Raw genomic sequence first — 24,092 nt, 5'->3', positions numbered from 1 at the left:
CTACAACAATTAGAGGAAATGTAACAGGAGTCAGCATTGTCATCTGGTTTTGGAAGTGAAAGAGACAACACAGGTATAGTGATTATTCAGTGGTTTTTCTTCTATTTTTATGAAGGGTGCAGGTTTGTGTAGTCACTGGTTTTGCCTCTCTCTTTTAAAAGCTGTGGTTTACAGCTGTATTTTAAGGAAACATTTTACAGTAGCACAGCTTTACTTTTTTACAGAGCACAACTCACATCAGGAGTTATAACCAATATACACAGCCAGAGAAATCATGAGAATCTGAACAGACTGATCTCGTGCAGATCAATAATCCTGCAAAGTGACCTGTGTCACTTTGGATTATTTCTAGACATTTAGCAAGGCAGAAGCAGAGTCAGGACTTCAGTGAAGTATGTGCTGTGCATATTTTCTGCCAAAATTCTAACAAAATTTTAGCTTTCTAACATGTGCACTTTCATGTCTCTTTAGAAAGAGAATAAATATTGCTTATCTCTGCACCCTTTGAAGGAAGTCTCCTTTGATGCTCCTTCTCTTTTTTTACCAGCAGCTACCACTCAGTGCTATCCAAAACACCACGAAATATTTTCTAAGAATAGGGACCTTCCTTAGATATGCTGCACTGCAGCTTCACAGCAAATAGAGATGTTTGATGAAAATTATATTTGGCTATTTGGTCTTGTTCCTTTCACCTTAAATGAACTGAGATAAATTATCTCCCTATGCCCCCCACCCAAATGCCTTCCATTCTTTGGTGAAGTCTAAGCTTGTGTCCCTGAAGGTCACAATAGACTTAGAGGAATTTTCTTACCAGGAAGAAAGACTTTTTGTAGAACCAGCTTGCACATTTTCCCTGAAATACCTATCACCCATATCAATATTTGCATACATTCAGCACACACATACCATTTCTAGTCATGCCCACTTTTTTAGCTCCCAGTATAAAGTAATACTGCATATTCCAGTTTGACTGTCCATAGATCTTCCTCAAAGTACAGCAAAACTCTGTCCATACTAACTCAAAAATTCTATTCTTTCACTCCATTTTTGTTGTGAAAGTTGTTCTTCGTTACTGTAGATTTACCTTTATCTCTTCTCTGTCCTTTGTTTGTCTTTGATACTTAAGAGGGAAAGTTCAGTCTTTCCTCACTATGCAAACAGTTTCCACGCTACGCTAACTGCACTCTGCTATCTGGACTTCCATGAGTAGATTAAGAGACTTGAATAGCACTCACCAATCAAGGGTTTTACACGTCAGGTTTGAACTTGGAGGTTTGATACAAATGTCAACTAAGCTTGGACAGCTCATTAATTTATTCCATATATGGGATTCATTCTCTGTAAGTTTAAATATGCAAAATATTAAGATCTGCCCTCCATTATCTCAGCTGGCTGCAGAGACTGCAACCATGATACAGTCTGTGGAGTGCAGGGCACAGCCACATCACAGGAGAAACCAAACCAAAAATCAGCATCTGTTTGAAACATAGTAAATTACTTTTCTCACCAATATTCACACAGCGTCACATGGCAAACTAGACGTGAAACGAATTAAATATATATAAAACTATCCCAAATGCAACCGTGCCTTCTCATGAAATCTTAGCCTCGATTTCGTATATCTAGCATCAAGTGAGTCAGAGTAGCAAAAACAAAATTAATAACCAGACTACTGCCATAAATATATTAAGTAACTTTAATGCTGCTTAGCATAAGTCTTTGTTATATACTTTAATCCATATACTTCAGTGTAAATGTATTTTATACAATATGAAACTTTTTTAAAAGTATATGGCTCTAGATAAAACGTTCACAAAAAGTTTCAATGCAATGAGAGAATTAGGGGGGAAAAAAATCAGCCAGAGTACAAAAATCTTTGGAAGAAAAAAAACTTCAGAGAACAGATATATGACAATATCCCATCGTAGTATTCAGCATGACCAAGTGGTTCCATAATCAGAAGAGTGCCACTCACTGCTGTGCCAGCCACAAGAACCTGCCTGGGTCAGCAGGGCACTGCTGAGGGTGGCTGCCCCTCGAAGATCCTTGTACCTGACAAGTTTGATAAAGGGCAGACACCTTTGTTGGCTCAAGGAGAGTGAGTAGGCCTAGGAATGAAGGAGATCCTGCCTTCTCTTAAGCAACCACTGCTGGTCTCTGCAGAATAATCAGGTGTGCTGGCAAGATGTAGTGAACAAGTTGTTTTACAAATGACAGGGAGCCTTTATTGTCCCAGCTTATCTTTTTGGCACGATTGACAAAAGCCAAAATTATTTACTACAAAAATAACAAAAAGCTTCACCATGTGCAAAATGACATGAGTGTCAGGGAGCAGAGCACAATGCTGTAGTTTAGCTTTGCTAAATCAACTTCCTGTATATAATATTGCATATGGTCATACACTGGGATATCCAAGAGAGGCTCAATTAAACGTCATTTGTGAGAAAAGCAAACTCCACAGTGGGCTGACATTTGCATTCCACTGCTTTCAGCAAGATGTTGCATAGGCATCTGTCCAAATAAAAACACCTTTACAACACTGCAGCTTTAGAATGCAACAAATAATACACTGCAAGAATTGAGGTCAGACATTATTCGCTATTTGGTAACATTCCATTCAAATTATATTGACTCACATAATACCTGACAAATCCAGAACTTGAAGTAACAAGAACAAAGCTGTACTCCAACAAAGTTAAACAGTGCAAAAAAACCTGTTAAACAAAAATATACCATGTATATACATACCGAACACAAATGCACTGTTTTGTTTTGTAGTATAAATAGATCTGATTAAGCTAAATTCCTAAAACTAATAAACTACTGATTGAAAGTCCCAGTTTTCATCTAGTATGGAACACAGTAAGCTTTAAGGCTCAGGTGACCCTAGCCAGACATAGCTATAAGAGACTTATAAAAAGATTTCACTGGATGGTTTTTAAAAATATTTTCTCTATATATCAAAATTAATAACATATATACACTAAGTTGGAATTTCAAAGTCAGCTTGGGCTCTGATCATGCAAACAGCAGCACACAGAACACCCATGACTCTACCAGGAGCCTCAAGGCTCTACCAGTGTGGAGTGCACTGTAACGCTGCAAAGCACTTAATCCCAAGGCTTAACAAGGGGGGAGCTTTTTAGCTGCCTGTGCAGTTAACATCCTGGCTTGGTTTCCATTTTCTTCCTCTTCTGGTGTAGTACTGGAGTTCTGTTGTCTGTTAATGAGATATCTCTTTATCTCTAAACTCTCTAGTACTTTAGAATGAGTATACAGCAAAAGTAAATATCAGAAAGGGAAGAGATGAAAACTATTTTTCTGTTGGAGAAATCCTGATTAGGGGTTACTTGCATTTAAAGTAGATTTTAAGCTGGAAAAGAAAAGTCTTTTTAGAATTAAATTACAGTAAAACAGACAAGTAGCACTTAATTTGATCTGAAGTGGATCACATGGGCATTAACCTCTCTTCAACTGTTATTTAGCCTCCATCTCCTTAATGCCAGGGCTGTGCTGCAACCATAACAAATAGCCGTTGCAAAGGCAAAAATCTAGAGGAGGAGCAGAGAAAAAAAAGAAAAAATATGGAAGTGAATAACACATATTGTTCTACAGTATTTTTCTATTCTAAATGAATACAGGAACACAAGTGATTCAAAAGTTACCTCCCCCAACCAAAATGCCTAATAAGGTAAAGATAGGTTTGGGATCCTCTGAAGTTTTCTCAGGAACTTCTTTGCAATAACCCCATTTTACTACTACCCCATGTTACTACTTTGCACTTGCTTTCTTCAGCAGACATTTAGAAATACAATATGAAATAGAATTTCTGTACAAGTTATGGTGAAAGTAAACATGCACACTGTGTATTTCAGTTCTCTTATCTAGACTGATCAAACATCAATCTCAGATGTTTCCAATTGCATGACTTTATCCCAGCAAACATCAAAGACATCCCTCTAAACAGCAGAACTCTTTTACTCACAGAAACAACTCCCATCTGGCCTTCTTGACCAGATACCCAGCCATTAGAACAACTTCCCAGACAATGCCAGGGAAGTTGCCCTGCTCAAGAACTGAATGGATAGATCTGAACTGAAGGTCATGCCAAAATGAAAGTGAACATATAATGTACACTCGACAAAAGAAATGAGAAACTGAATTTCTGAAAAAACGTTTCTCATATTGTTCAGTGATAAAAATGAATTCTGTCTCTTTTAATATACCAATTCAATCATCTTTTGCTTTACATAAAAGTGTTAATTTGACTAATTAAAGTTTTGAAGAAATGCTACACCATAGAACCATCACCTGTAAAAAATGAGCATATATTTATTTCTAATCATGGTGTAAAAATGTCATCTTAAAAGACAGAATGTTAGCAACCTTTTTTTCTTTTTGTCATGTGGCTCACAGGACTGTTTTAATGAAATATTTTAAAGATTCTAATTTTTTTTTCTGTATGTTTTGACTTCTTCTGCACTTGACACTTCTGCAAAAAATGTAAACACTCTAAAGACTACATTTATCTCATTCACCGTTTTCCAGCGACTCTTAAGATACTGAGGCAAGTTACGAAAGAATCTTCTCCTCCTCTATCTTCACAGGGATTTGAGGGGCTTGAAGAACTGAATTCTCCCTTAAAAAATTAGTATGGAGGCAGGGGATGGTTTCTTGGACCCCCCCAGCATTCTGTTTTCAGACAAAATGATTGCAGTGACTATATATTCAGTGGGATCTGAACACACTAAACTAATACTGAAGAGGTACATTTAAGGGTATAATTTAATGCATTTGCTTAGTATACAGAACCTCCCTTAGTTCAGGCACAGCTGGAACACCACCTCTGTCCTTGTGCCACACAGTCACCCAGGGATCAGATGTGCTCGAGTATGTTACTGGCAGGTGGGTGATGTAAGGAACTCTGGCCTTGGGACACTGACACATCCACTTCACCTCTTCAGGGCCTGGCTTGCCAAAGCTAAAGGCTTTTCCTTTCTATTCTGCTCTTGCAGACAGAATGTGAACCTTACACTTTCCATTCACCTGTTTTTATCTTAAGATTAAATGAAAGTGCTTGCTGTGCAAAAGTTATGGTGCACAGAGTTTTAAGGACAACAGATAACCACAGAGGGTTTAGAAGCTTAATAAATATATACAGTTCCCTGGTAGGAAAGTCTCTGGATGGAACAAAAAATTAAGTGGTTTCAGTTCTTTAAGTCAAGCCTGACACACCTCTTCTCATCCCTGAAGAGTCCAGCCAGGATGAAAACTAAAGCCTGATATATTTTCTGATTCAGCTATGCACACCCACATCACCAAATACAAAGATTCAGTGGTGATGCAACTACAGTGAGAAAAATGCATTCTGGGCTTAGGTTATCAAGCAAAGCACTCTAAAAATTGCAATAAGAGACAGCAGGATCCTGATGTGGTAAGTATCTATGTGAGCTTCACAAAGACCTAGTCCAAATTTTTTATCTCCATGGCATGCTTAGGACTATCTAAATGGTATAAAAAAAGCAACTGAAATTTTGAGCACAGGTGTGAATTTCATACCTCATCCTCTGATTCAGGCTCAGTTGTTCTTTTTCTTCTAACAACCAAAACTGTTTTTACAAAATACCTTGTCTAAAAATTATAAGCTGTAGTGATCATATATTTAAAACACTACAGTGAAGAGTATCAACTCTACACTATACTGAAGAGTAAGTAGCTATCCCATAAGCATTAGCTTATACCAATATTTTTGCATATCTTTGTTAGATACTACTTGCTGCTATCAAAGGCAATTCTTTCTCTCACAGTTCCTCTTTCTATTCCAGTTTGCTGTTCAATTCCCAAGTTGAATGGCTGGCTACAAGTGCTTGCTACAGACTTCTGTTCCCCTGATACAAATACATGAAACACCTACCGAGGCTGCTATGCTTATGTTATATTCACGACCACTTAGAATCCTGTCTTGTGTCGTGGAGTTGAACGTGCGGGGAAAGTGATGCAGAGATGTAGTTGCTGCTTGCAGTAGAAATGCTCCAAAATAAAAGACAAAAGTAGCCCCATGGAAAATAAAATCCTAAAAAGCAAGTAACAGAATCAGTCTGGGCTCCAATACATATCTAATTCTTCTCATCTCAGTACAAATGAAATCCAACACTGAAACATGAAACAAGACCTGATAACACTAACTTGAGATAAGCATTATTAAATCCATCTGACAGTTTAATCTGGAGATGTTTTCACAGCTTCTTACAATTATAAGCAACTCATTACCATTATTAGTGATAGAGGGCAGCTCTCCCTCTCCCCAAATCTTCTATTTTTTCAAATTAAGAGGCACATGCTCATCTTTATGTACTTATGCTGACATTTTAGACCACTTTAAAGTTAGTGGAGTTTACAGAAATCCCCCATCAGACAGATAAAAAAGAAGATATATACAGGCCAACTTGATCACAATTCAAGCAATACAATACAATGTTGCAGTCCTAGAAGTCCTTTATCAGCTATAAGCAAAACTTCAAAAATCTTCCCTCCATGCTTAAATTTTGCTTCTCTAAATGCCCAGAAACAACTCAGCTTTGACACAGCTGAAGTGTCCAACGTCCCAATACAATGAGATCCAAGAACTGTGGCATTTGCACAACTCACTGTGATTTGGCTCTATCCAATAGTCAGTAACCTGACAGTTCTAAATGATATTGTGGAACAAAATGTCCAAGACTTGTGAGGACAGGTTTTAGGATTTACTTCAAATATGCTTCTCTCCTGGCCCTCTCCAGGCAATTCCCTCCTCTATGATGAATGCTTACTTAAACCTATGTAAGGTTGAAACACCTAACTCCGATTTCTGGGTTCCATTACTGACACACAAAAAAGGTCTGGTGCCTTTGTAGGCCCTAGTTCAGACCCCAGTGTTCCAGCAGCAAGATCTAAAGCATGTTCCAGTACAGTTTAAAATGTCTAAAGTATTCTTCCAACATCTCCTTCCATTATTCTGTCTGAAAAGCTGACATTTGCACTGCACTCAATTCTTGATCCATACAACATATACTTTGTGCCTATATCTGTGAAGGTCTGTAAAAGCCACAGAGACGATTTTTAAAATATATGCAAGTATATGTGTGCTTTATGATACCTATGATATGCAGTCTAACTAATGAGTTCTTTATGAACTTTAACTTCACTTGAGTGCAATGGACTATCAGTATGCTTAGAGTGAGAACCCAGGATACTTGATGTGTCCAGCAGACAACACTCACCTGCACTAGAAATTACTGTGTGACAATCTTTACCTGCTGCCTGCCTGAGAGCAAAGTGACAATGTGCTGCACTACCCTGTCCAGAGAAATGCATTTTCTTCATAGATGTGAGATTTTCTTTTAACTGAAAGAATTTTCTTTTCAAGCCGATTACTTGTTCCATACTTGATTGCAGCTAAATCTACTTAAATTACACCCTAGTCAGTTTTGATAAATTATGATATAAGCTGCTACTACAGTTCCCCATTCCACTTATATCAGGACTGATTGCATACAGGAGACTCTTTCATGTCCTTCACTCTCCTGCCAAACCCTCCAATTTCCTTTTCCTGGCAGCAATTATAGTGAAGCTCTGTAGCATCAGCAAAGTTTCACACTTACATGGTTATGGTTTCTGTGACCAAAAACCCCAAGACCTTATGAGGGACCTTTTTATGGGTTTTAGAAATTGTTATCATAGCGCCTAACTCTCTCTTGCTCTCACACTTGTGTAATCATTGAAACGTCATACAAAGTGAATGCAAAACACTATCAGAGCAGCATAAGTTAGTTCACATCTAATTTTGTAAATGTGTGTGTTGTGAGTCAGGCTGTAAAAGGCAGTATTTGTCATACCATCTAGTTTAATACACTGATGTACTGAGTGATGGAGCTCCGTAAGGTCCATCTTTTCCACTGTGTACCATCTTATTTTTTAAATATATCTATTAGTATGAGCAGATATATTTACAGCATAAGGTATTACTAAATCCAGGACTCCATTTATAGTAACAAAAATAGTTTTAGTGTTTCCAGTAATTATGTATTTGCATCAGAAGGTAAAAAAACCCCAACTTGTGAAGTGCTGCTAAAGAGTTTAGTGTCAACAAGTTACAAAATATTTGGGTACCTGAAAATAGTGGTAAAGTATCTTCTCTTATTTTTGTTGACTGCTGGAAGGGGCTTGGTTTCAGCTACCAAGTTAGAGACAAAATTATTCTCTCTGTATTTATTTAAGATGCTGAGTTATGACAGCTTTTTTGATAAAGTTACAGATGCAGTTTTTATACTAGTCACATATTCATTTGCTGACATAGAAAATTTTCCAGCAATTTATTATATACAAGGGGACAAAATTAACAGTATGACAAACTGCCAGCATCAAGTAGCCAATGCGTAACACACACACACAATTGTTATAAACTGAAATTTGTACAGCATTTTCAATCTAGAAAAGACTTTGTCCTTATCCAGCAACTCTTAAATAGATGCATGATTGTAAACTGGCAAACAGTTTCAATGAAACCCAGGACACTATTAATTTACTTTAGTTATGCTCAAGGGCTTTGTTGCATCATAACTTGTGAGGATGTTGCAGCATAAATCTCTTTAAAGGTCTCTGTGATTGTAACTGATTATTAGCCTAATTACTGCCTGTATTGTGCTGGAAAGCTGATGCTGTATGTATGTTTATTCACTATTAAAGTGCTAAAGTTTGTTTTTTAATAGAATCCAGTCTGTTAGCACTGATGGACTTTGATTTATCACAGCTTCAAATTCATAAAGATTTACGACTTGCTTTAAAGAGCTTTGGTTTTAAGGGCCTGTCTATGAATTACCTGAACAGATAAATTTCCACAGCTGTTGATACTGAAGCATGCAATTCCAGCTATAATCAAGGGAAGTGTCAATAGGAACACTAAGCTGCCCAGGAGGAAAATGAAGGTGATCAGAAGTTACCGGAAGACATACTTCAGTAGTTTAGAAGTTGCAGTCCTTTAGGAAGAATTAAAAATTCTGATCACGGTTATGCCACCTCTTATTATGTAAATTACCAATCAATAACCTGAGGCATCCATGTGGTTGGCAAAAACTAATACAAAAAACTTCCCTTTTTTAACAGGAATCTACAGTCTTTGAGAACTACAGGCACAAGCCATAACAATCAATTGCAGCAAGATTCAGGCTCTGTTTTCAAGCTGAAAAGCTCAGCAAAGAATACTTATATCTGCAGTCTCACCAAGCTCTCTCTAAGAAAGATAAAGACATTAAGTCTCTTATTAAGATATTAAGTGCAGGTTATTGTCTTTTACCACCTAAGGTCTAACAACCACACACCATTGAGCTGCCCTAGCTTTGGGAATTGACCCAAAAGTCACCAGTAGATTTTCTTAGTAACTGGAAGGGATCTTCTGGGTGCTGAAGTCCAGTCTGTCCTATCTCAGACATCTACATCACACAGTATGTTTATAAATGCATCCTTTCTTTATAATATTAGATGTATCTTTGTACATCTTCATTATTCACAAGGTGTGAGAACTTCTTCTCTAAAAGTCAGAAAGTATTTTCTGATTTCCAGTCCACAATAATTTCAGGCCATTTAAACAAATTTGTTGTCATGCCTTGTTAAATTACTCCTCTTCCTGCTATTCATATATTTTATGTGCTCAGAGAGGACAAGTGTACTCCTCCAAACAGCTTCAAAAGCTCCTTCAGCCTCCATCATAAAACCTGGATTTCCTCTGCCACCTCTGTAACCCTATTCTTTCTTTTTCCAGTTTTGAATTTGAAGTTTTGTTTGAAAAACTTTGTGCCAAAGCAGAAAGCCAGGTGTTAAGACTTAAGATCAACACTTCTCATTAAATAATTTTCAGTTTATAAAACAAAGATAATCCTTAAATAAAGAGAAAAATCTTACCGCCTGGTTCCAGTTGACAGAAATTCTATTTGCATAATCAAAGAGGAACACACAGAGGAACACAATGGAGAGGAACCACGATGTCACTGCCACAAACATTACCCATCCCTGCAGCAGTGGCAGTGGAACTCCGGTAGAGGCGACCAAAATCCAGACTATTGTTCCAAACAGCTGCAAGGAAAGGAGTACAGAGAGTAAACTGAGAGATAACTTTTACTCAGTCCTTTCTGCCTAAGAGCTAATATATCACACTACATATCATCAGATGACTCTTAGGAACCAAGAAAGAGCACTCAAAAGTACTCAGAGAGCCCAAGTCCTCCTCTCAGAAATGATAGGCACTAAGTGGTGAAAAGACAAAGCCACTCTGAAATTCCTAAAAGTTTATTTATTTATTCTCTTAAAATAGTCTTGAAAATGGGATTTACAAACCCAGGTGACTTGTGTGCTGCTGCTGAAAATTTTACCCTTACTCCAATTTTGAGCAAAATATAAGAAATGTGAAAGCATGCTTCACACACACACATACACACAAATCTCTCCATATACACAAAGTAGCACGAAAAGAATGTACTTCTACTGCTTTGGATTCAATCTCATATTGTTTTGCTTTGTTGTCCTAATCAGATGAGATACAGAAGGGAGATAAAAAGACATCAATTTTTTCAATGTATTTGTAATACCAAGCTGAAAGAGGACACAATGCATTAAAGCAAAATAAAAAAACTAGAATACAGAATAAGGTGAGTTGTAGACTATGCTGTAAAGGCTAAAAAAATACAGAGCTTTCCAGAATCGTCATAACTTGGATAAGAATTCAGCAGTGCCAATTTTCATTTCAGCAGACTCCTCACAGCAAATGAGTGGTAGGGATGCTGTGCTAGGGATGGCCCGCTGGAGAATTTATGTACTCTAAGGCTTCCATGGTTTAATCAACTCTTGGCTGAAGGAACACTACTAATTCTTCCTGCAAATCCTGCCTCTTAATAAAAAAGGATAAATAGATGAGAGTTATGATTCATTCCGAAGATGTTTATTACAAAAAGATTGACCTTCATAATCCAACCTGCTGAATAGTGTCAACTAAAATCTATTTCCAAGCGCAAGTTACTTCTTTCTTGTTTAAATTATACAAATTTACAAACCAGGAAGTCAGAGGTTACATTTTCAGATTCGGAGAGCTTCCTTTTGTATCACAGTTGGATAAGAGATACCTTTCAAAAGATGCCTGCTATAAAATTAGTTGGTTCCTCTCTGGCGTTACTCTGTAGCAGCACATATGTAAAGATGCATTGCTAGTCTCAGTTCAAAACTCCCATGGGTTTATGTATTACTGGTCAAGTTGTTCTCTAGGGTTCCTTTTTTAGCTGTGAAGAACCAAACTTTCTCTAGTTTCACAAGACTGCAGGTGCAAGTCTGTTACTTGGTGACCAGAGAGTGCTGGGCAGTGAGGAAGCAAAAGGGATACCAGAAAGTGTCTGTTTAACAAAAAACAGAGACACATGAAACGTTTTCAGTATTTTGAATGTGCAAACTTGCAGGGTTCCTTAAAAATAAATTTAGAACTGTACTGTAGAGACTGCTAATCTCAGCATCCATTGTTGTGCTATTTCCCTCACACTACTACTACTTGTCCACTACTGCTTGGCTGTCAGATGTATAATTGGTTGGCCAACCAAATTAACCTTTTGTCCTTACCGCCTCTGGCCCTGATTTAGTGCCTGGACTTGTGTTTCGAGTTTCAGCTTGTTCCCTGCTTAGGTACAATTTTACAGCTTACAATATTACAGTTTACAATTTTATAGAGGTGGGATCCAACTCACAGGCTGGGATCCAAGCAGTATTCTGCTCTGACCATAAGGAAAAGAAAAAAAAAATTAATAAGGTCAGATAAGTTCTACCAATCTTTTTCGGTTTTTATCTCCCACTAATCAGTGGCACTGCAGAGCGTCATAGCCAACCTCAGTTCAAAGGTCCTCAGCCCCGTGTACACCAGCGAGGTCTAACACACACACACGACATTGAACCTACTCGCGGGAGGTTGCAGAGGACGCGTGACACCTGCACAGACAAAACCTGGTGTAACTCCTCGTGGTGCCTTTTTGAGTCGGGGGGATAGAGTGGCTCAGAGCCCTCGACAGCTCAAACAGCCCCACGAAACCCATTTGTGTGCCAAGGGGAGCGAGCCGAGCCGAGCCGAGCCGTGCCGTGCCGTGCCGTGCCGTGCCGTGCCGTGCCGTGCCGGAGGGCGCGGGGCCGGTGCCGGTCCCGGTGCAGCTCCGCAGAGTCCCGGCCCGGCCCGGCTCCCCACACCTGCCCCGCTCACAAAATGGCAGGTGAGCAGCGCGGGCAGGCCTCGGCCACTCCCCACCCGGCCCCTCGCACTCACAATCTCCAGGAAGATGACGGCTCCCGAGAAGGTGCGCAGGATCTCCAGGCCGGAGGGCAGCGTGACCCGCGGAGGCGGGCTGTAGGGAGCGGGGTTGGGAGGCGGCGGCATGGACGAGGCTCCCCTGGGCAACATGTTGCTGCGGCGGCGGCTGCTGTGCCGAGCGCGGCCAGGTGGGCGAGGAGGCGGCGGCGAGGGCGGGCGCAGGTGCGGGCGGGCCGGGCCGGTCCGGTCCGCACCTCCCCCGGCCCGGCCCGGCGCCGGCACCGCCCCGCAGCCGCCGCGCCTCGCCCGGGGCTGGGCGGTGGCCCCGCCGTGCCGGGCACCGGGGCTGGAGCTGCGCCGTGTCCGGCTCTCGGCTTCCCCAGGAGCGCAGCGCTCCGCATTCACGAGTCCTGAATCAGGCCAGAGTCGGGGCGTGATTTCCTAATGCCGGCTTGCCAAAGGTTGTTATTTACCTTCTGGTTACGGATATTTGGGCTTTGAAATTGCGTGGTTGCGCTTTTTGTTTTGTTTTGTTTTTTTTTTTGTAAAGGAGTCTACTAGGTTACCCATTCAAAATATTGAAAACCTTTCATTTGTATCTTCTTGTTCAGTCTGGCTCAGCTGTGCACCACTGCTTAAATCTAGTAGAAAATGTTTGTAAAAGTTCAGGGTAGAGAAAGGTGAACATTCACCAGACCACTTATAATCCTTTCTTTTTCTTATGCTTGTTTGTATAAGCATCTTCTCCAGATGAAGGATATGCCATCCAGCAGTACTTCACTTGTTTCTCCCTTATAAGTTGTCACTTAGGCTGGGATGTCCTGCCTCTGGAATGATCAAGATTGAGTTTCACCCAGTGTTGTCCCATGCAGTGTTTACCTTCCACACATACAGCTGCGACTTCAGAGATTACATTTTAAGAAGGTTTCATGTAAGTGTGTGTAGCTGCTCTGGAAATTGAACTAGCTTGGGCATGAAGACTATATTCCTTTATTTTTAGATGCATGATGTTTCTTGGATATGCTTTGTGATGACAAGAAATGCCACAGTCTGTGATCCCTGTCTTCCCCACTCCAATCCAAGCCCTAAGTAAAGAGCAGTTAGCTCCATAAAGCAGGACTCATCTGTGTTTCTGCTATAGCATTCTGTACATAAATAGGTTTGTGATGCTTTCAAAATGCATTAATAGCTACTTGGTTTTGAAATCATGGTTTCTAAAGGAGGAAGAAGCAAAAGTTTGCATCCTTTGCTCTGTCTTCATCCCTATGCCTCTTGCAGCTGGATGCCTCTTGAACTCTTAAGTAGGAGATGTGGGATTGAATCCCCTTTAGGCTGAAGAAGGCACTAAGCCCAGCCTCCCCTCTCTTCTGAGTGCTTTACCCCATCACTTATCCAATGCAACAATATGTTTTTTCCTCTAGATCAATTTTAAAAGTGAACCTTGTGTTCCATCCTTTTATCTCCAGGAAAAGACCCCAGGTTCTGGAAGTACATGCCTACAGGACCAGGTTCGGGTGTATTTTGGAAAAGAATGGTGTTCAGGCTTGTCCCTGAGTGATTAGGTGTAGGGGATTTGTTCTTGGATTTGCATTCTGGAGACAATATATCCAATTAATTTCACAGTCTGGCCCTAAATCTGTTAAGACTGCCCTGCAGAGGGAGAAGTCTGAGTGGGTGGAAAACAGGGTTGGTTAGTTTATGATTCAGAACATGAAATGTGATTGTCCTTATCTTACACAAAGGAAGTACAAATAATACTTGGTCATAAACATTTCCAGTGTTATTATCCAGCTGCACAGTTAATCTGTGTGAACTCCAGCAGTATTGGATTTTACTAATGATTACATACCATGTGCAGTCACTGTTTCTTGCTTGTAAATACCATTTCTTTTTATCTGCGCATTCCTTGTAACACTTATTTTCTTGAAATTTTAAGTCAATTTTAACAAAAAAGTCCTAGTTTCACTTTTATAGCTAGGTATAGATCCACTGAGTAGATTTTTGGCTGTGCTTTTTCCTAAATACCAATCATTAAAATTGAAGTGGCTGCTTAATATATTTTTGCTGTGTTCAGGCAAGATATGCTACAGTGGCATGTGGGATTGCTTTTATACTGATTCATGTACTGGTTGAATCTCTAAAGAACCGGATTTTTTAAGAGATTAGTGTCAGGATTGCATTTTTAAGTTTCCACGCAAAAGCACATGTTCGTGTTGAACTGCTTTCTAATAGCATTTTTGTGTAACTAATTGCATCTTGGCACATTGCAAGTTAAACTAATAATGCAGTTTCCAGTCCACCACAGCCAACAAGTAGACAGAAGTATATTGATTTACTGTGCGTAGAAAAGTCTGTCTATACAACCACAAGGACTAAAAACTGCTCTTAAGTGGCTTTAAAAATCTCTTTTCCCTTTGCGTTCTTATGCTTATGGCAGTCTAATGTAAAGGAGGCATTGTCACAGAACTACTAATCCAGTTGCTGTCAATTTTAGATTATGAAAAATAGTTTATTATTTCATTCCACATATAGTGATTTGCATAGCACATATATAAATTAAAATATATTCTTTGGAATTCTGTATTTCTTCTCCCCCAGGTGACCAGCCAATAGATAAATGCAGTAAGTTATGAAAATCTGTAATCAACTATACTAAAAGATAAAATAGTATTTTGAAAGAACGTACTGGATGTGAAAATTACTTACACAGCAGTCCTATGCAGTAAGATTCAGACTACCTTTTGTGATGTATGGGCATGATGCTTCTGTAAGAGCTGAATATTAGTAAGGATATTAGAATAATAGGTGGAAGTAATGTCAATTTCAGAATTCATGGTCCTTAACACCGTATCTGAGTATGTTATCAGGAGTCCTTCAATAAGAGATGTAATCTCATGTCCTATGTTACAGTATGCACAAGGGTGGTCTGTCAAAGTGGTCAAAGAGATGGAAAATACAAACCAAATAAATGATAGTAACCCTATTCTCCTGTGCCTCTGTTTGTGCACAAGCAGATTTCCCCAAGCCAGAGTGGAGCTAAGCAAGGTTTTCCTGACGGTAGAAGGATCTGCTTCTGTCTTCCAGTTACATTGTTGTTCTGGAGGAAGTTTTCCCCAGAAGTCATCTGTATTTCTTTTAGATTTGCATAGTTGCTCTTTCTTAATACGGAACACAAACACTCCTAGTCCTATAGTTAGTTACATATCAAAAATAGAAAGCCTGGAGCTGATCATGCAAAACAGACTTTTTGTTTATGGATGAATTAATTTAACACACTGCTGGAAATTGCATGCAGGATTCTGATCTCATACTGGTACAAACTATGGAGTCATTCCCATTTACCCAGTGAAATTAAATAGGCATAAAACTGATTTGCATAAGATAAGTGATAAGGAAAGCCTTTAGCATCATTTGTGTGGGGTATTTCAGTGGTAACAGAACTTCAGGGTCATGGTTGGACCTGTGTATATTATGAATTAGTGTGTAAATACCACCACATTGTTGAGGTTTCTTGGGAGGCAGTGCAACCGTTTTCATTTTTAACAGACAGGACCAGGCTTGTGAATGCATGCTGCCTCTTCTTGCATCATTACACTAAGGGAAAAACAACTGTTGAAATCTCTCACTTCATCCAGTTAAACTGAACTTGGGATGTGTGCTGAGGAGAGGAAGTGAAGATAAATGTCCTACCTGTTTGGTACACCAGTGCCAGGGATGCCTGGTTACCAAATCAGTCCCTGGAGCAGCTTAAAGTAGTCTCAGAGCTGCTCTCAGCAGTGATTTCTGGCTGGCTTATAAGGCTGTGGTGGTTTTTGGACATGGCCTCTTCCTGCGGAAGTGTCTTCTGTGCCCAGAGCTGTGGGATGAAAGGCACTGACCCGGCTCTCAGGGTAGTCTTTAAAGCAGGGAATCTTTGCTGGCTGGTTAGGAGTCTTTGAGGGTCTCTTGACACAGGCACCAAACAGCTGGAGGCTGGCATGGAGCCAGGGACCCTCCTTAGTGGAGTAAACTGGTGTTAGGGAGATCAGGCTGAGGTTCCTGACCTGTTCTCATAACATTGTTTCCATGTTCCTAAGGTTACCAGCACTTCATTTGTTTGACTTGGTGGCACTGCTGTTCTCTACTAATATAGCGTAATGTGCCAAGGGCCAATTTTCCTTTGATTTACTTTGAGAAATTATTTTTAGATATGTAAGGGTGCAGCAAAGGTAAAAATGCAGAATCTCATCATAGCATAGAGGGGGATCCTTACCTGAGATGGTGCAGGAGGCAAGGTAGGTAGAGAGGGGCATGGCAGAGCAAAGCCAAGTAACCTAATGGGAAAATGTCTCAAGAAGTCAGTGTTCTGCTCTTGGCATAGGTGAGCCAGCAGGAAAAAATGGTTTACATGGATTGTCCTCAGAAGAGAGTGTGAAGGCCTCAGAGGTACAAACTGGGAGCATAACACTGTTGTAGATAAGGGATGAGTAAATAGCACTGGTTGTTCATGACAGAATTGCCCAGGGAAAGCAGTAGATAGACTGCACAATAGCAGTCTATAGCTAGATAGCAGCAATAATTTTTCTTCCCTGTCTCCCTCCAGCTTCATGGTATAAAGGACCAGTTCAGCCCGTTGCAGAGGGACTGAAGGAGGATGTGCCAAGTGCTGCCATTGCAGGATGCAGCACAGACCCTGCCATTGGTACTGCAGGTGGCACGGGCCTCTTCTCACTCTGTTAGCACTCAAGACTCGATCTAGTAATCTTTGCTCATAACGTGGTGGCCCCTGATCTTATCTCTCTTTGGGCAGCAGAAGGTATCCATTGTTTTCATGAACTATCAGTGCTTTCAGGAAGTCACCTTTCCCCTCAGTTGCAGTTTGTTTGCCTTTTGAGGACTTTTATTGAGCAAAATACTAGCTAAAAATCCAATAGAAGACAAAGGATAATTAGGCAAAAGACAATGGTGGCTTTATTTTGTGACAAATTCAGGAAGGAGAAGCATAGGGGCATTAAAATATGATTGTATAAAAAAGCATGGTTATGATTTGAAATAGCATGAAAATGCTGCTGCAAAAGGAGTGAGTCTATAGATTTCAAAGCTCTCAGAGTTTATTTATTTGCAATTAAAAGGATTTATCAGTGTTACAATGTATACACATAATTAGGACTTACCTGATGACTGTTAGTAGGATGGTAAAGAGCCCTTTGTAAGTATAGGCATCGTTAAGGGAATCATAAGTAACTCCTATACTTTTAGTTTCAGTTTCCTTAAAAGAGCAGGGTCTTGTTCTAAGGACATCTGTTGTTAGTTACAGTAGGTGCTGGAGTTATAAGGCTGAGGGCCCTCTTCAGCTACCGAATCAGTGGCAAACCTATAATCCTTTTACTGACTGTGCATCATTTCAAAAATGTCTCCAAGCCTCCAAGTGCCTCTGGTGTTCACAAAATTAATTAATTTCAGTACTAACAGAATAGTTTAAAAATAAACACAAAACTTATGAGTCAGATGCACTGACACGTTCTAGCTTCTCTATGGAATGTACAGTACATTTTTACTCTTTTAAATGATAAATGGAAAGCCATTATTGGGATTTTTCTTTTAGATAAGAAATGCTGATGCAGCTTCTAGAAACCTTCAGGTGGTCTGAGATATGCTTTGCATCTTTAGACACTCTGTTGCTATTCCCATATTAATTAAAGGGAAAAATAAAACGATCACAGTTATTTGTTTGTACTGAATAAATATTAATTTCATTGTAAAATTCAAATTGTTCATAAAGAGTTGTTTTGTTGTTCTTACGTATAGGTGATTTTAGGGATATTGGAACCTGGAGTGTAATTTTCTTGAGTGAAGTTTACAGCATTTTATGTCCTGGAGGACTCCAAGGATCTCAATTGACATGAATGATTCATGATATATCAGCATTGGTTTCTCTTGGTTTCGGTTTATTGTTGTTATTGGGTTTTTTTACTCAGAGTAAGCACAAATACATGTTCACTAACCTTGAACTTTAGATTTTGAGTCTGCCTGTCCTCTGCAAAGATAAACTCCCATAGAACAATCAGGTATTTTCAGGAACTGGATGCCCCTTACAGGACATGGACCTTCCTTCTAATGCTTGATTTTTCTCATGTCAGATTGAGAAATGCTGCCTGCTTATGTGCTCAGATCATCTGAAAACCAGTCCTGATACTGATGGCAAATTCTCATGCCAAAGTTATCAAGTTCTGATGCCAAACAGTAACACTTTCTGAGCTATCAAAACCTGAAGCTACATCAGAAATTAACATAACACAAGGGAACAATACCTTTTTTTCAGGGAATTACTGTGAATATATTTCTGCATGCCTATCTCAGCTATTTAGTTCCTACTGAACCTCGCCTCAGATTATTTCATAATGTTTTTGTAAGTTTAAGTATTTGATCAAGTAGGTTTTGATTCAGAGGAAAGCAAACAGGTTTGGGGTTTTTTTTCTTTTCTTTCTTTCATAAATCCTAAACCAGTTAAACTGCATTCCTGTTGGCCTGACGTCCTTCGTGAAGAAATAAGTGTTACACACAGTATGTATGCAATTTCTGGATAGAAAACAATCTGTGGTTCTGCTGGCAGGTTTAGCTTACACATCATCAAGGAAGGTGAGGTGTTTTGTGCTGTCCTCATGTTGAGTCAAATTCTGCTAACATGTGGTTTAGGCTATGAAAAATAAGTTAAAAACTATCTCACTTTCCCTCCATGGTTTTTAATGTGGCAAGCACATTAATATTTTATCTCATCCACATGTCAATATTTTATTTCATTCACAGTTGCTGATGATTCCTTGTGTTCATTTGCGTCTGGCTTTGCACTTTGTTTCCTGACATCTTTCAGGATGGACATGCTTGTGCACATGATTCTCCTATGTAGAGTGTTTTCACCTACTACAGTAAATAGCTCCTGACAGTGGACTTGCACATTGTTCTCAGATGTGCTGGATGAGGGGATAAAAAGGGATGGTGAACTGGCTACCATGTAAGTTTTGTAATTTATTTACAAGGCATTTTAATTAAAAAAACAAAACAAACTTTAAACAGCAGACTACCTACAGCTTTAAAAATTTTTTTTTTCTATCCTGGAATTTGATTTGGAATGGGACCTTATGTTCACATATCCTTGAGAGTGTTTACAGTCTGTAGCAGTGCATTTCAAATACTTGAATAGCCTTGCCCTTTTCTGCCTACCAGTAGTTTTGTGGAGCTATTTAAGTAGCTTAAATTTTAATCCACAGGTATTTGGAAGAAGGATGAATCAGTGGTCAAAAAACACAGCTCATTAATTTTACATAATAGCAAAAGAATAAATAGGTCAGTATTCTGTGCATTACTTTACTAATAGGATAGTATAATTGCTGTGTAGTTACTGTTTATGGGATACTTTGAAGATGTAATTTGTTGTACAGGAGTACTGTGTTCATACATTTCTACATCTGGCTATACTAAAAAAAAAAAAAAACTTAACCTCACATGAAGTCTTTTTGGGTTTCTGGTGCACAATGAAAGAAACCAGAAAGAAACCAGCTGGTATTCAGCTTACCAAGTGCCTATGTGTATCTCCAGTTACCCGGCTAGACCCTCCACTACAAACAGGAAAGCAATAGCATCATTTGATGAACAATTTCTTTTGTAGTTTAGTAGGTATGTGGATGTAGATCATAGGAATCATTTGTGTCTGCTTTGTCCTTAGTTTTGCAGAAAATGTATTTCTGCTTCTTCAGGTCCTGAGAAAGTTCTCTTTCCTGCAAACATGGACCTGCAGAAAGTATTCCTGAGCTATTGAATTATCTTGTTGGACCTACTGACAACATTTAAGATTTTCTCTGAGAAACTTTAAAGCCTTCACAAGACCTAGAAATTAGCTTACAGTGGGAAATAATCCATCAGCTCGTATGGTAAGCATCTGCCAATTCTGTATTCACACTTTTCTGCACTGTTTTACCTAATCTTCTGCTGAGTGACTGATCATCATTGTGACTCCTTCCACCCTCCACGTAGTAGAGTGTTCCATGAACTCCCGGAATGTTGTGGGAAACTGACATAAAGACTTCTATTGTATGAAGTTGGGAAAATTAGCATCCTTTGCTAGGCAATTTACTGCTGAGGTTAACAAGATAGCAAAACTTGCAGCATCTTACTTGCAGTAAGAGAAAAAAAATGAACAAGGGTTTCATCACTGAAATCTGCTTTCAAAAAGATATTAATTATACTTTTTAGGAGTCTCTAGGTTTGAACTATGTCCACATCAATAAAACAAAAGTAACGATTGACATCTGGTTAGTTTTTAAAAGTTATTTTTGCTTTGCAAAACACATAAGTAAAGAAAAATGTGACAAAAAAGCAGACATATAATGAAATTGCATAATTTGAATTGTGGCTCTGCAGGTGCATCTATGATGTACTGCCTCATACCAATGAGAAGCTACAGTTCCTTGACTTCCCCAGAATCTGCAGGTCTGCACTTGATTAAGCACAGGACCTCCGTGGGATTTAGGCACAGATATGGCACTGAGGATGCTGAGGTACAGCACTGAGGTGCTTAGGGATTCAGAACTCAAAATGCACACATTCACACAAACTCCCCAGCCACAGACAGCTCTGTGTGGTCAGCTATTGTGCTTCAGCAGGCTGCTGCTGCTGTCTGCAAAATGGAGCGATGCGAGTTCCTGGTCCCACCCACCTGAAAATCAATTGAAACTTTTCCTCCCTATGTTGAAAGATCTGCATGGAGCAACTTTTCCAGGCCAGGAGTGGGTGGGGCCCGGAGCCGTGGCTGGGCACACTGCACACAGCATTTGCTGTTGTCCCTTGCCACAAAAGCATAAAAGAAACACGGATTAAAGATATTATTTTGATCTTGCTCATTCCTTTTTCCCCATGTTAAGTAGTTTACTTATGACTTTAATAAATAAAAAAGGAGGAAAAAAAGAAATAGCAATTTATGGCTCCTGTACCATGCAAACCTATTAAATCAATACAATCTAGGGCAATGTTTCCAAATAACCATATTAATCCTCTCTCTGTGACACATTTACTATTTGTCATCACACATGGTGTCAAATTGCATCTCAATAACCTTTTCAGCCAGCTGAACTACAATTGCAATGTATTTTTAAGACTGTATGTAAAACTACGTAGAGATGCCTATATATACTTGTGGCTATGGTCAAGAATGTGGCAATCTATGGCTCTAGGTGCTAATTAAAATGGAGGAAAATGTGTTATAATGGGATATATTGATTCTGTGCTCAGCATGGATCTACCAAATGTAAATCATGTCTGGCTGGCTGATTGTATTTATGATTCTATGACTGGATTTGTTGATGAGGGGAGAGAAGTGGCTGTCATTTACCTCAAATTTAGCAAGGCTTTTGATATTGTCTCCAACAACATTCTTATATCCCGTCTGGGATGGATGTTTTAGTCTGTATGGCTAAAAATCCATTGATTTGGCTCAGAAGAGAATGGTTAAATGAGTTGTTCTCTATCCAGACAACATTTTCCTGTTTACCTAGCAGAGTGCCACAGGGATCTAGAGACAGGAACAGTCCTGTTTAACATATTTACCAGGTACTTTAAGGAGGTGATAAAATCCACTTTCCTCAGGTTTGCAGATGATACCAAATTGGAGGGAACAATGAATGTGCTGTAAGCACTGCTACCGTACAGAAGAACCTAAGCAGGCTGGAGGAATGGGCCAAGAGGAACTTTATGAAATTCAGCAAGGGCAAATGCAAAGTTCCTGTCACTTGGCAATGCTGAGCCCTTGCATGAATACATGCTGGGGGTGACTGGCTTTACTGCAAGGGCTCTGGGGAGTCCTGGCAGACAGCACACTGTCTGTGGGTCAGGAGTGTGCCCCAGCTGCAAAGAAGGTAATGGCATCCTGACTGTGCTGGAGAGAGAACAGCCAGGAGCCTGGGGGAAAGCATTATGCTCCTGCTCAGCACCTGTCAGACCACACCTAGGCACTGTGTCCTTTTGAGCCCCTCCAGGAATGGCAATGTGAAATTGGAGCCAAGTTTAGCTGAGATTCCCCAGAATGGCTGGAGTCAGAGCCATGTGAGGAGGAGCTAAAGGAACTGGATTTATTCAGCCTGGAGAAGAGGTGACTTCAGGTGGACCTGCTAGCAGCCTGCCAGCACCTATGAGGGTGTCTTCAAGAAGACAAAGCCAGGCTCTTCACAGTGGTAAGTTAAGTGGTGGGAGGACAAGAAACACCAAGTATAAATTGAAAAAAGAACATTTGGCCTGGGCATAATGGAAAGAAAAATATGTTAAAAAGTTATACTGGGATTGGGTAAAATGGTTTAGGTGTCACACATTAACAGACCATAAATAATAAATAGTCAGACACCATTTCCTATGTTCCTGGCTCCATCCACCTAATGTATAAACCTAAGATACTTTACCCACCACAGTGAATTTCCATTGTCTAGCAGTGGAAACCTTTGATGTAGCCCAAATTCTTAATTATAGCACGTATATTTTTTTTTCTGCAAAACATGGCTATAATATTTTAGTTAGTTAAGGCTCAAGCCTGTGTCCACAAGGCATGGGGCAGGCACCTACCTGCCAGGTTTCCTCTGTGGTATAGGCTTTTTTATTTGGCCTGGCCTATGAGTTGAGTTTCTTGGTAGAATTTATTAACTGGAGCTAGTGCTGCAGGAATGGGCTGCACAAGCACCTGCTCATACTTATGCCTGGCTGGCTTGAACACTTGGCATCTGCTGTGCTCCTCTGCTGTCCCTCTTATCTAGCTAGCAAAGGAACTGCCACCCCAAATCTGCTTGCTCCAGCTGGTGTAACTCTGCCCAATGTTCCAATAATACAGAGTGGGTAAAAGGGTTGTCTTTGTTTATTTTTTCTATTTAAGAAAGGGTGAAGCTGGTGTGGTAGTAGAGGATAAGGATAGAAGAAATGGGCAGTTTCAGCCTTTCCACTGTAGAAATCCAGCACAAGTTTCTCACTCACTTCCTCACTCAGCCATGCAGCCAGAGGCTGCAATAGTCATTCCTTCCTCTACATGGAGCATGGTCCAGGTTTACTCATAACTCATAGTCACCTAAAAAACCCCTAAAGTTTCAACTCAGACCTGTATTTCCTGATTTTGAATGTCTTGGAGAGCAACTGGTCTAAGCTAAGGCAGAGGTTGATCCTGCAGCAAAGTATTGCTTCACTTTCACCTTCTCCCAGCTCTGAGTTTCCTCCTAAAGAACAGGAAAATGGCCTATCCATGATGGATGTAGCATTAAGGACACCTCTAAATTTTGTCAGCCAGTGGTCTCAGTATGGCCAGAGGGTTTCAGAATATGGACTTCCAGTCTGGTAAGCATGTTTTGGTGGCTTTTTGGGTCAGAAGTAAAGATGAAGTATGGAGAAGTGATTGTGGCTACCCACAGTGATATTACTATGCCACTTCTGCATGACTGGTAGGAACTGACCTGCTGCGACTGAGGCTAGCAGCCTTGGGCTTGAACTTCTAAAAGGCATTATTTTTCCTCAAGAAGCTTTTTATTGAATTAGTCATTGATTCTTTATCATTACCCATTAATTCTTCTAAAACCAAAGTGTTTAGTTTAATGAATTTATGACAATAGATCCTAAAAAGTGTAATTCGGCCTAGTTTTGAGGAACATCAACTCCCAGACAGGGAACAATTCAGGCTGAGTTATGTCATGCAAAGTGAACCTGTTTACCCAAATACTCCCCAAATAGAAGGGGAGCAATGAAAATAAATGTGGTCCCACCCCTTTATTCACAGATCTGA

General features: G+C 39.8%; 1 protein-coding gene and 1 long non-coding RNA gene across 4 annotated transcripts in view; one reads left to right on the top strand and one right to left on the bottom strand.

Moving 5' to 3' along the window:
• Positions 1 to 1,673: 1,673 nt before the first annotated feature.
• On the bottom strand, positions 1,674 to 12,543 carry MAL2 (mal, T cell differentiation protein 2). Its single transcript, XM_014870104.2, has 4 exons — positions 12,326 to 12,543; positions 9,937 to 10,107; positions 5,915 to 6,073; positions 1,674 to 3,551 (listed from the first exon to the last, which is right to left on the bottom strand). The coding sequence occupies exons 1-4, from the start codon at positions 12,458 to 12,460 to the stop codon at positions 3,471 to 3,473; spliced, it is 546 nt and encodes a 181-aa protein (XP_014725590.1). The 5' UTR covers positions 12,461 to 12,543; the 3' UTR covers positions 1,674 to 3,470.
• LOC148225566 (uncharacterized) overlaps positions 12,277 to 24,092 on the top strand; it is a 72,648-nt gene continuing 60,832 nt past the window's right edge. For 2 of the 3 annotated variants that reach the window (XR_015808392.1, XR_015808395.1), the window contains exon 1: positions 12,277 to 12,356. This is a non-coding gene — a long non-coding RNA (uncharacterized LOC148225566). Of the gene's footprint in view, positions 12,357 to 22,202; positions 22,513 to 24,092 lie in introns of those variants that run through there. The other variant, XR_015808394.1, reaches the window with a different exon arrangement.

Source organism: Sturnus vulgaris, chromosome 1 (assembly GCF_052056855.1).
Source record: "Sturnus vulgaris isolate bStuVul1 chromosome 1, bStuVul1.hap1, whole genome shotgun sequence".
NCBI lineage: Eukaryota > Metazoa > Chordata > Aves > Passeriformes > Sturnidae > Sturnus > Sturnus vulgaris.
The sequence above is the reverse complement of the archived record's forward strand: the minus strand, read 5'-3'. Positions and strand labels throughout refer to the sequence as shown.

What these genes read in the sequence shown, in the direction of transcription:
- MAL2 (XM_014870104.2), bottom strand. Translation starts at nt 12,460, where the DNA reads ATGTTGCCCAGGGGAGCCTCGTCCATGCCGCCGCCTCCCAACCCCGCT. An exon ending in CCGTCATCTTCCTGGAGATT is followed by an intron (nt 10,108 to 12,325) that starts GTGAGTGCGAGG and finishes CTTTCCTTGCAG; the next exon opens with CTGTTTGGAACAATAGTCTG. An exon ending in ACATAAGCATAGCAGCCTCG is followed by an intron (nt 3,552 to 5,914) that starts GTAGGTGTTTCA and finishes CTCCTCCTCTAG; the next exon opens with ATTTTTGCCTTTGCAACGGC.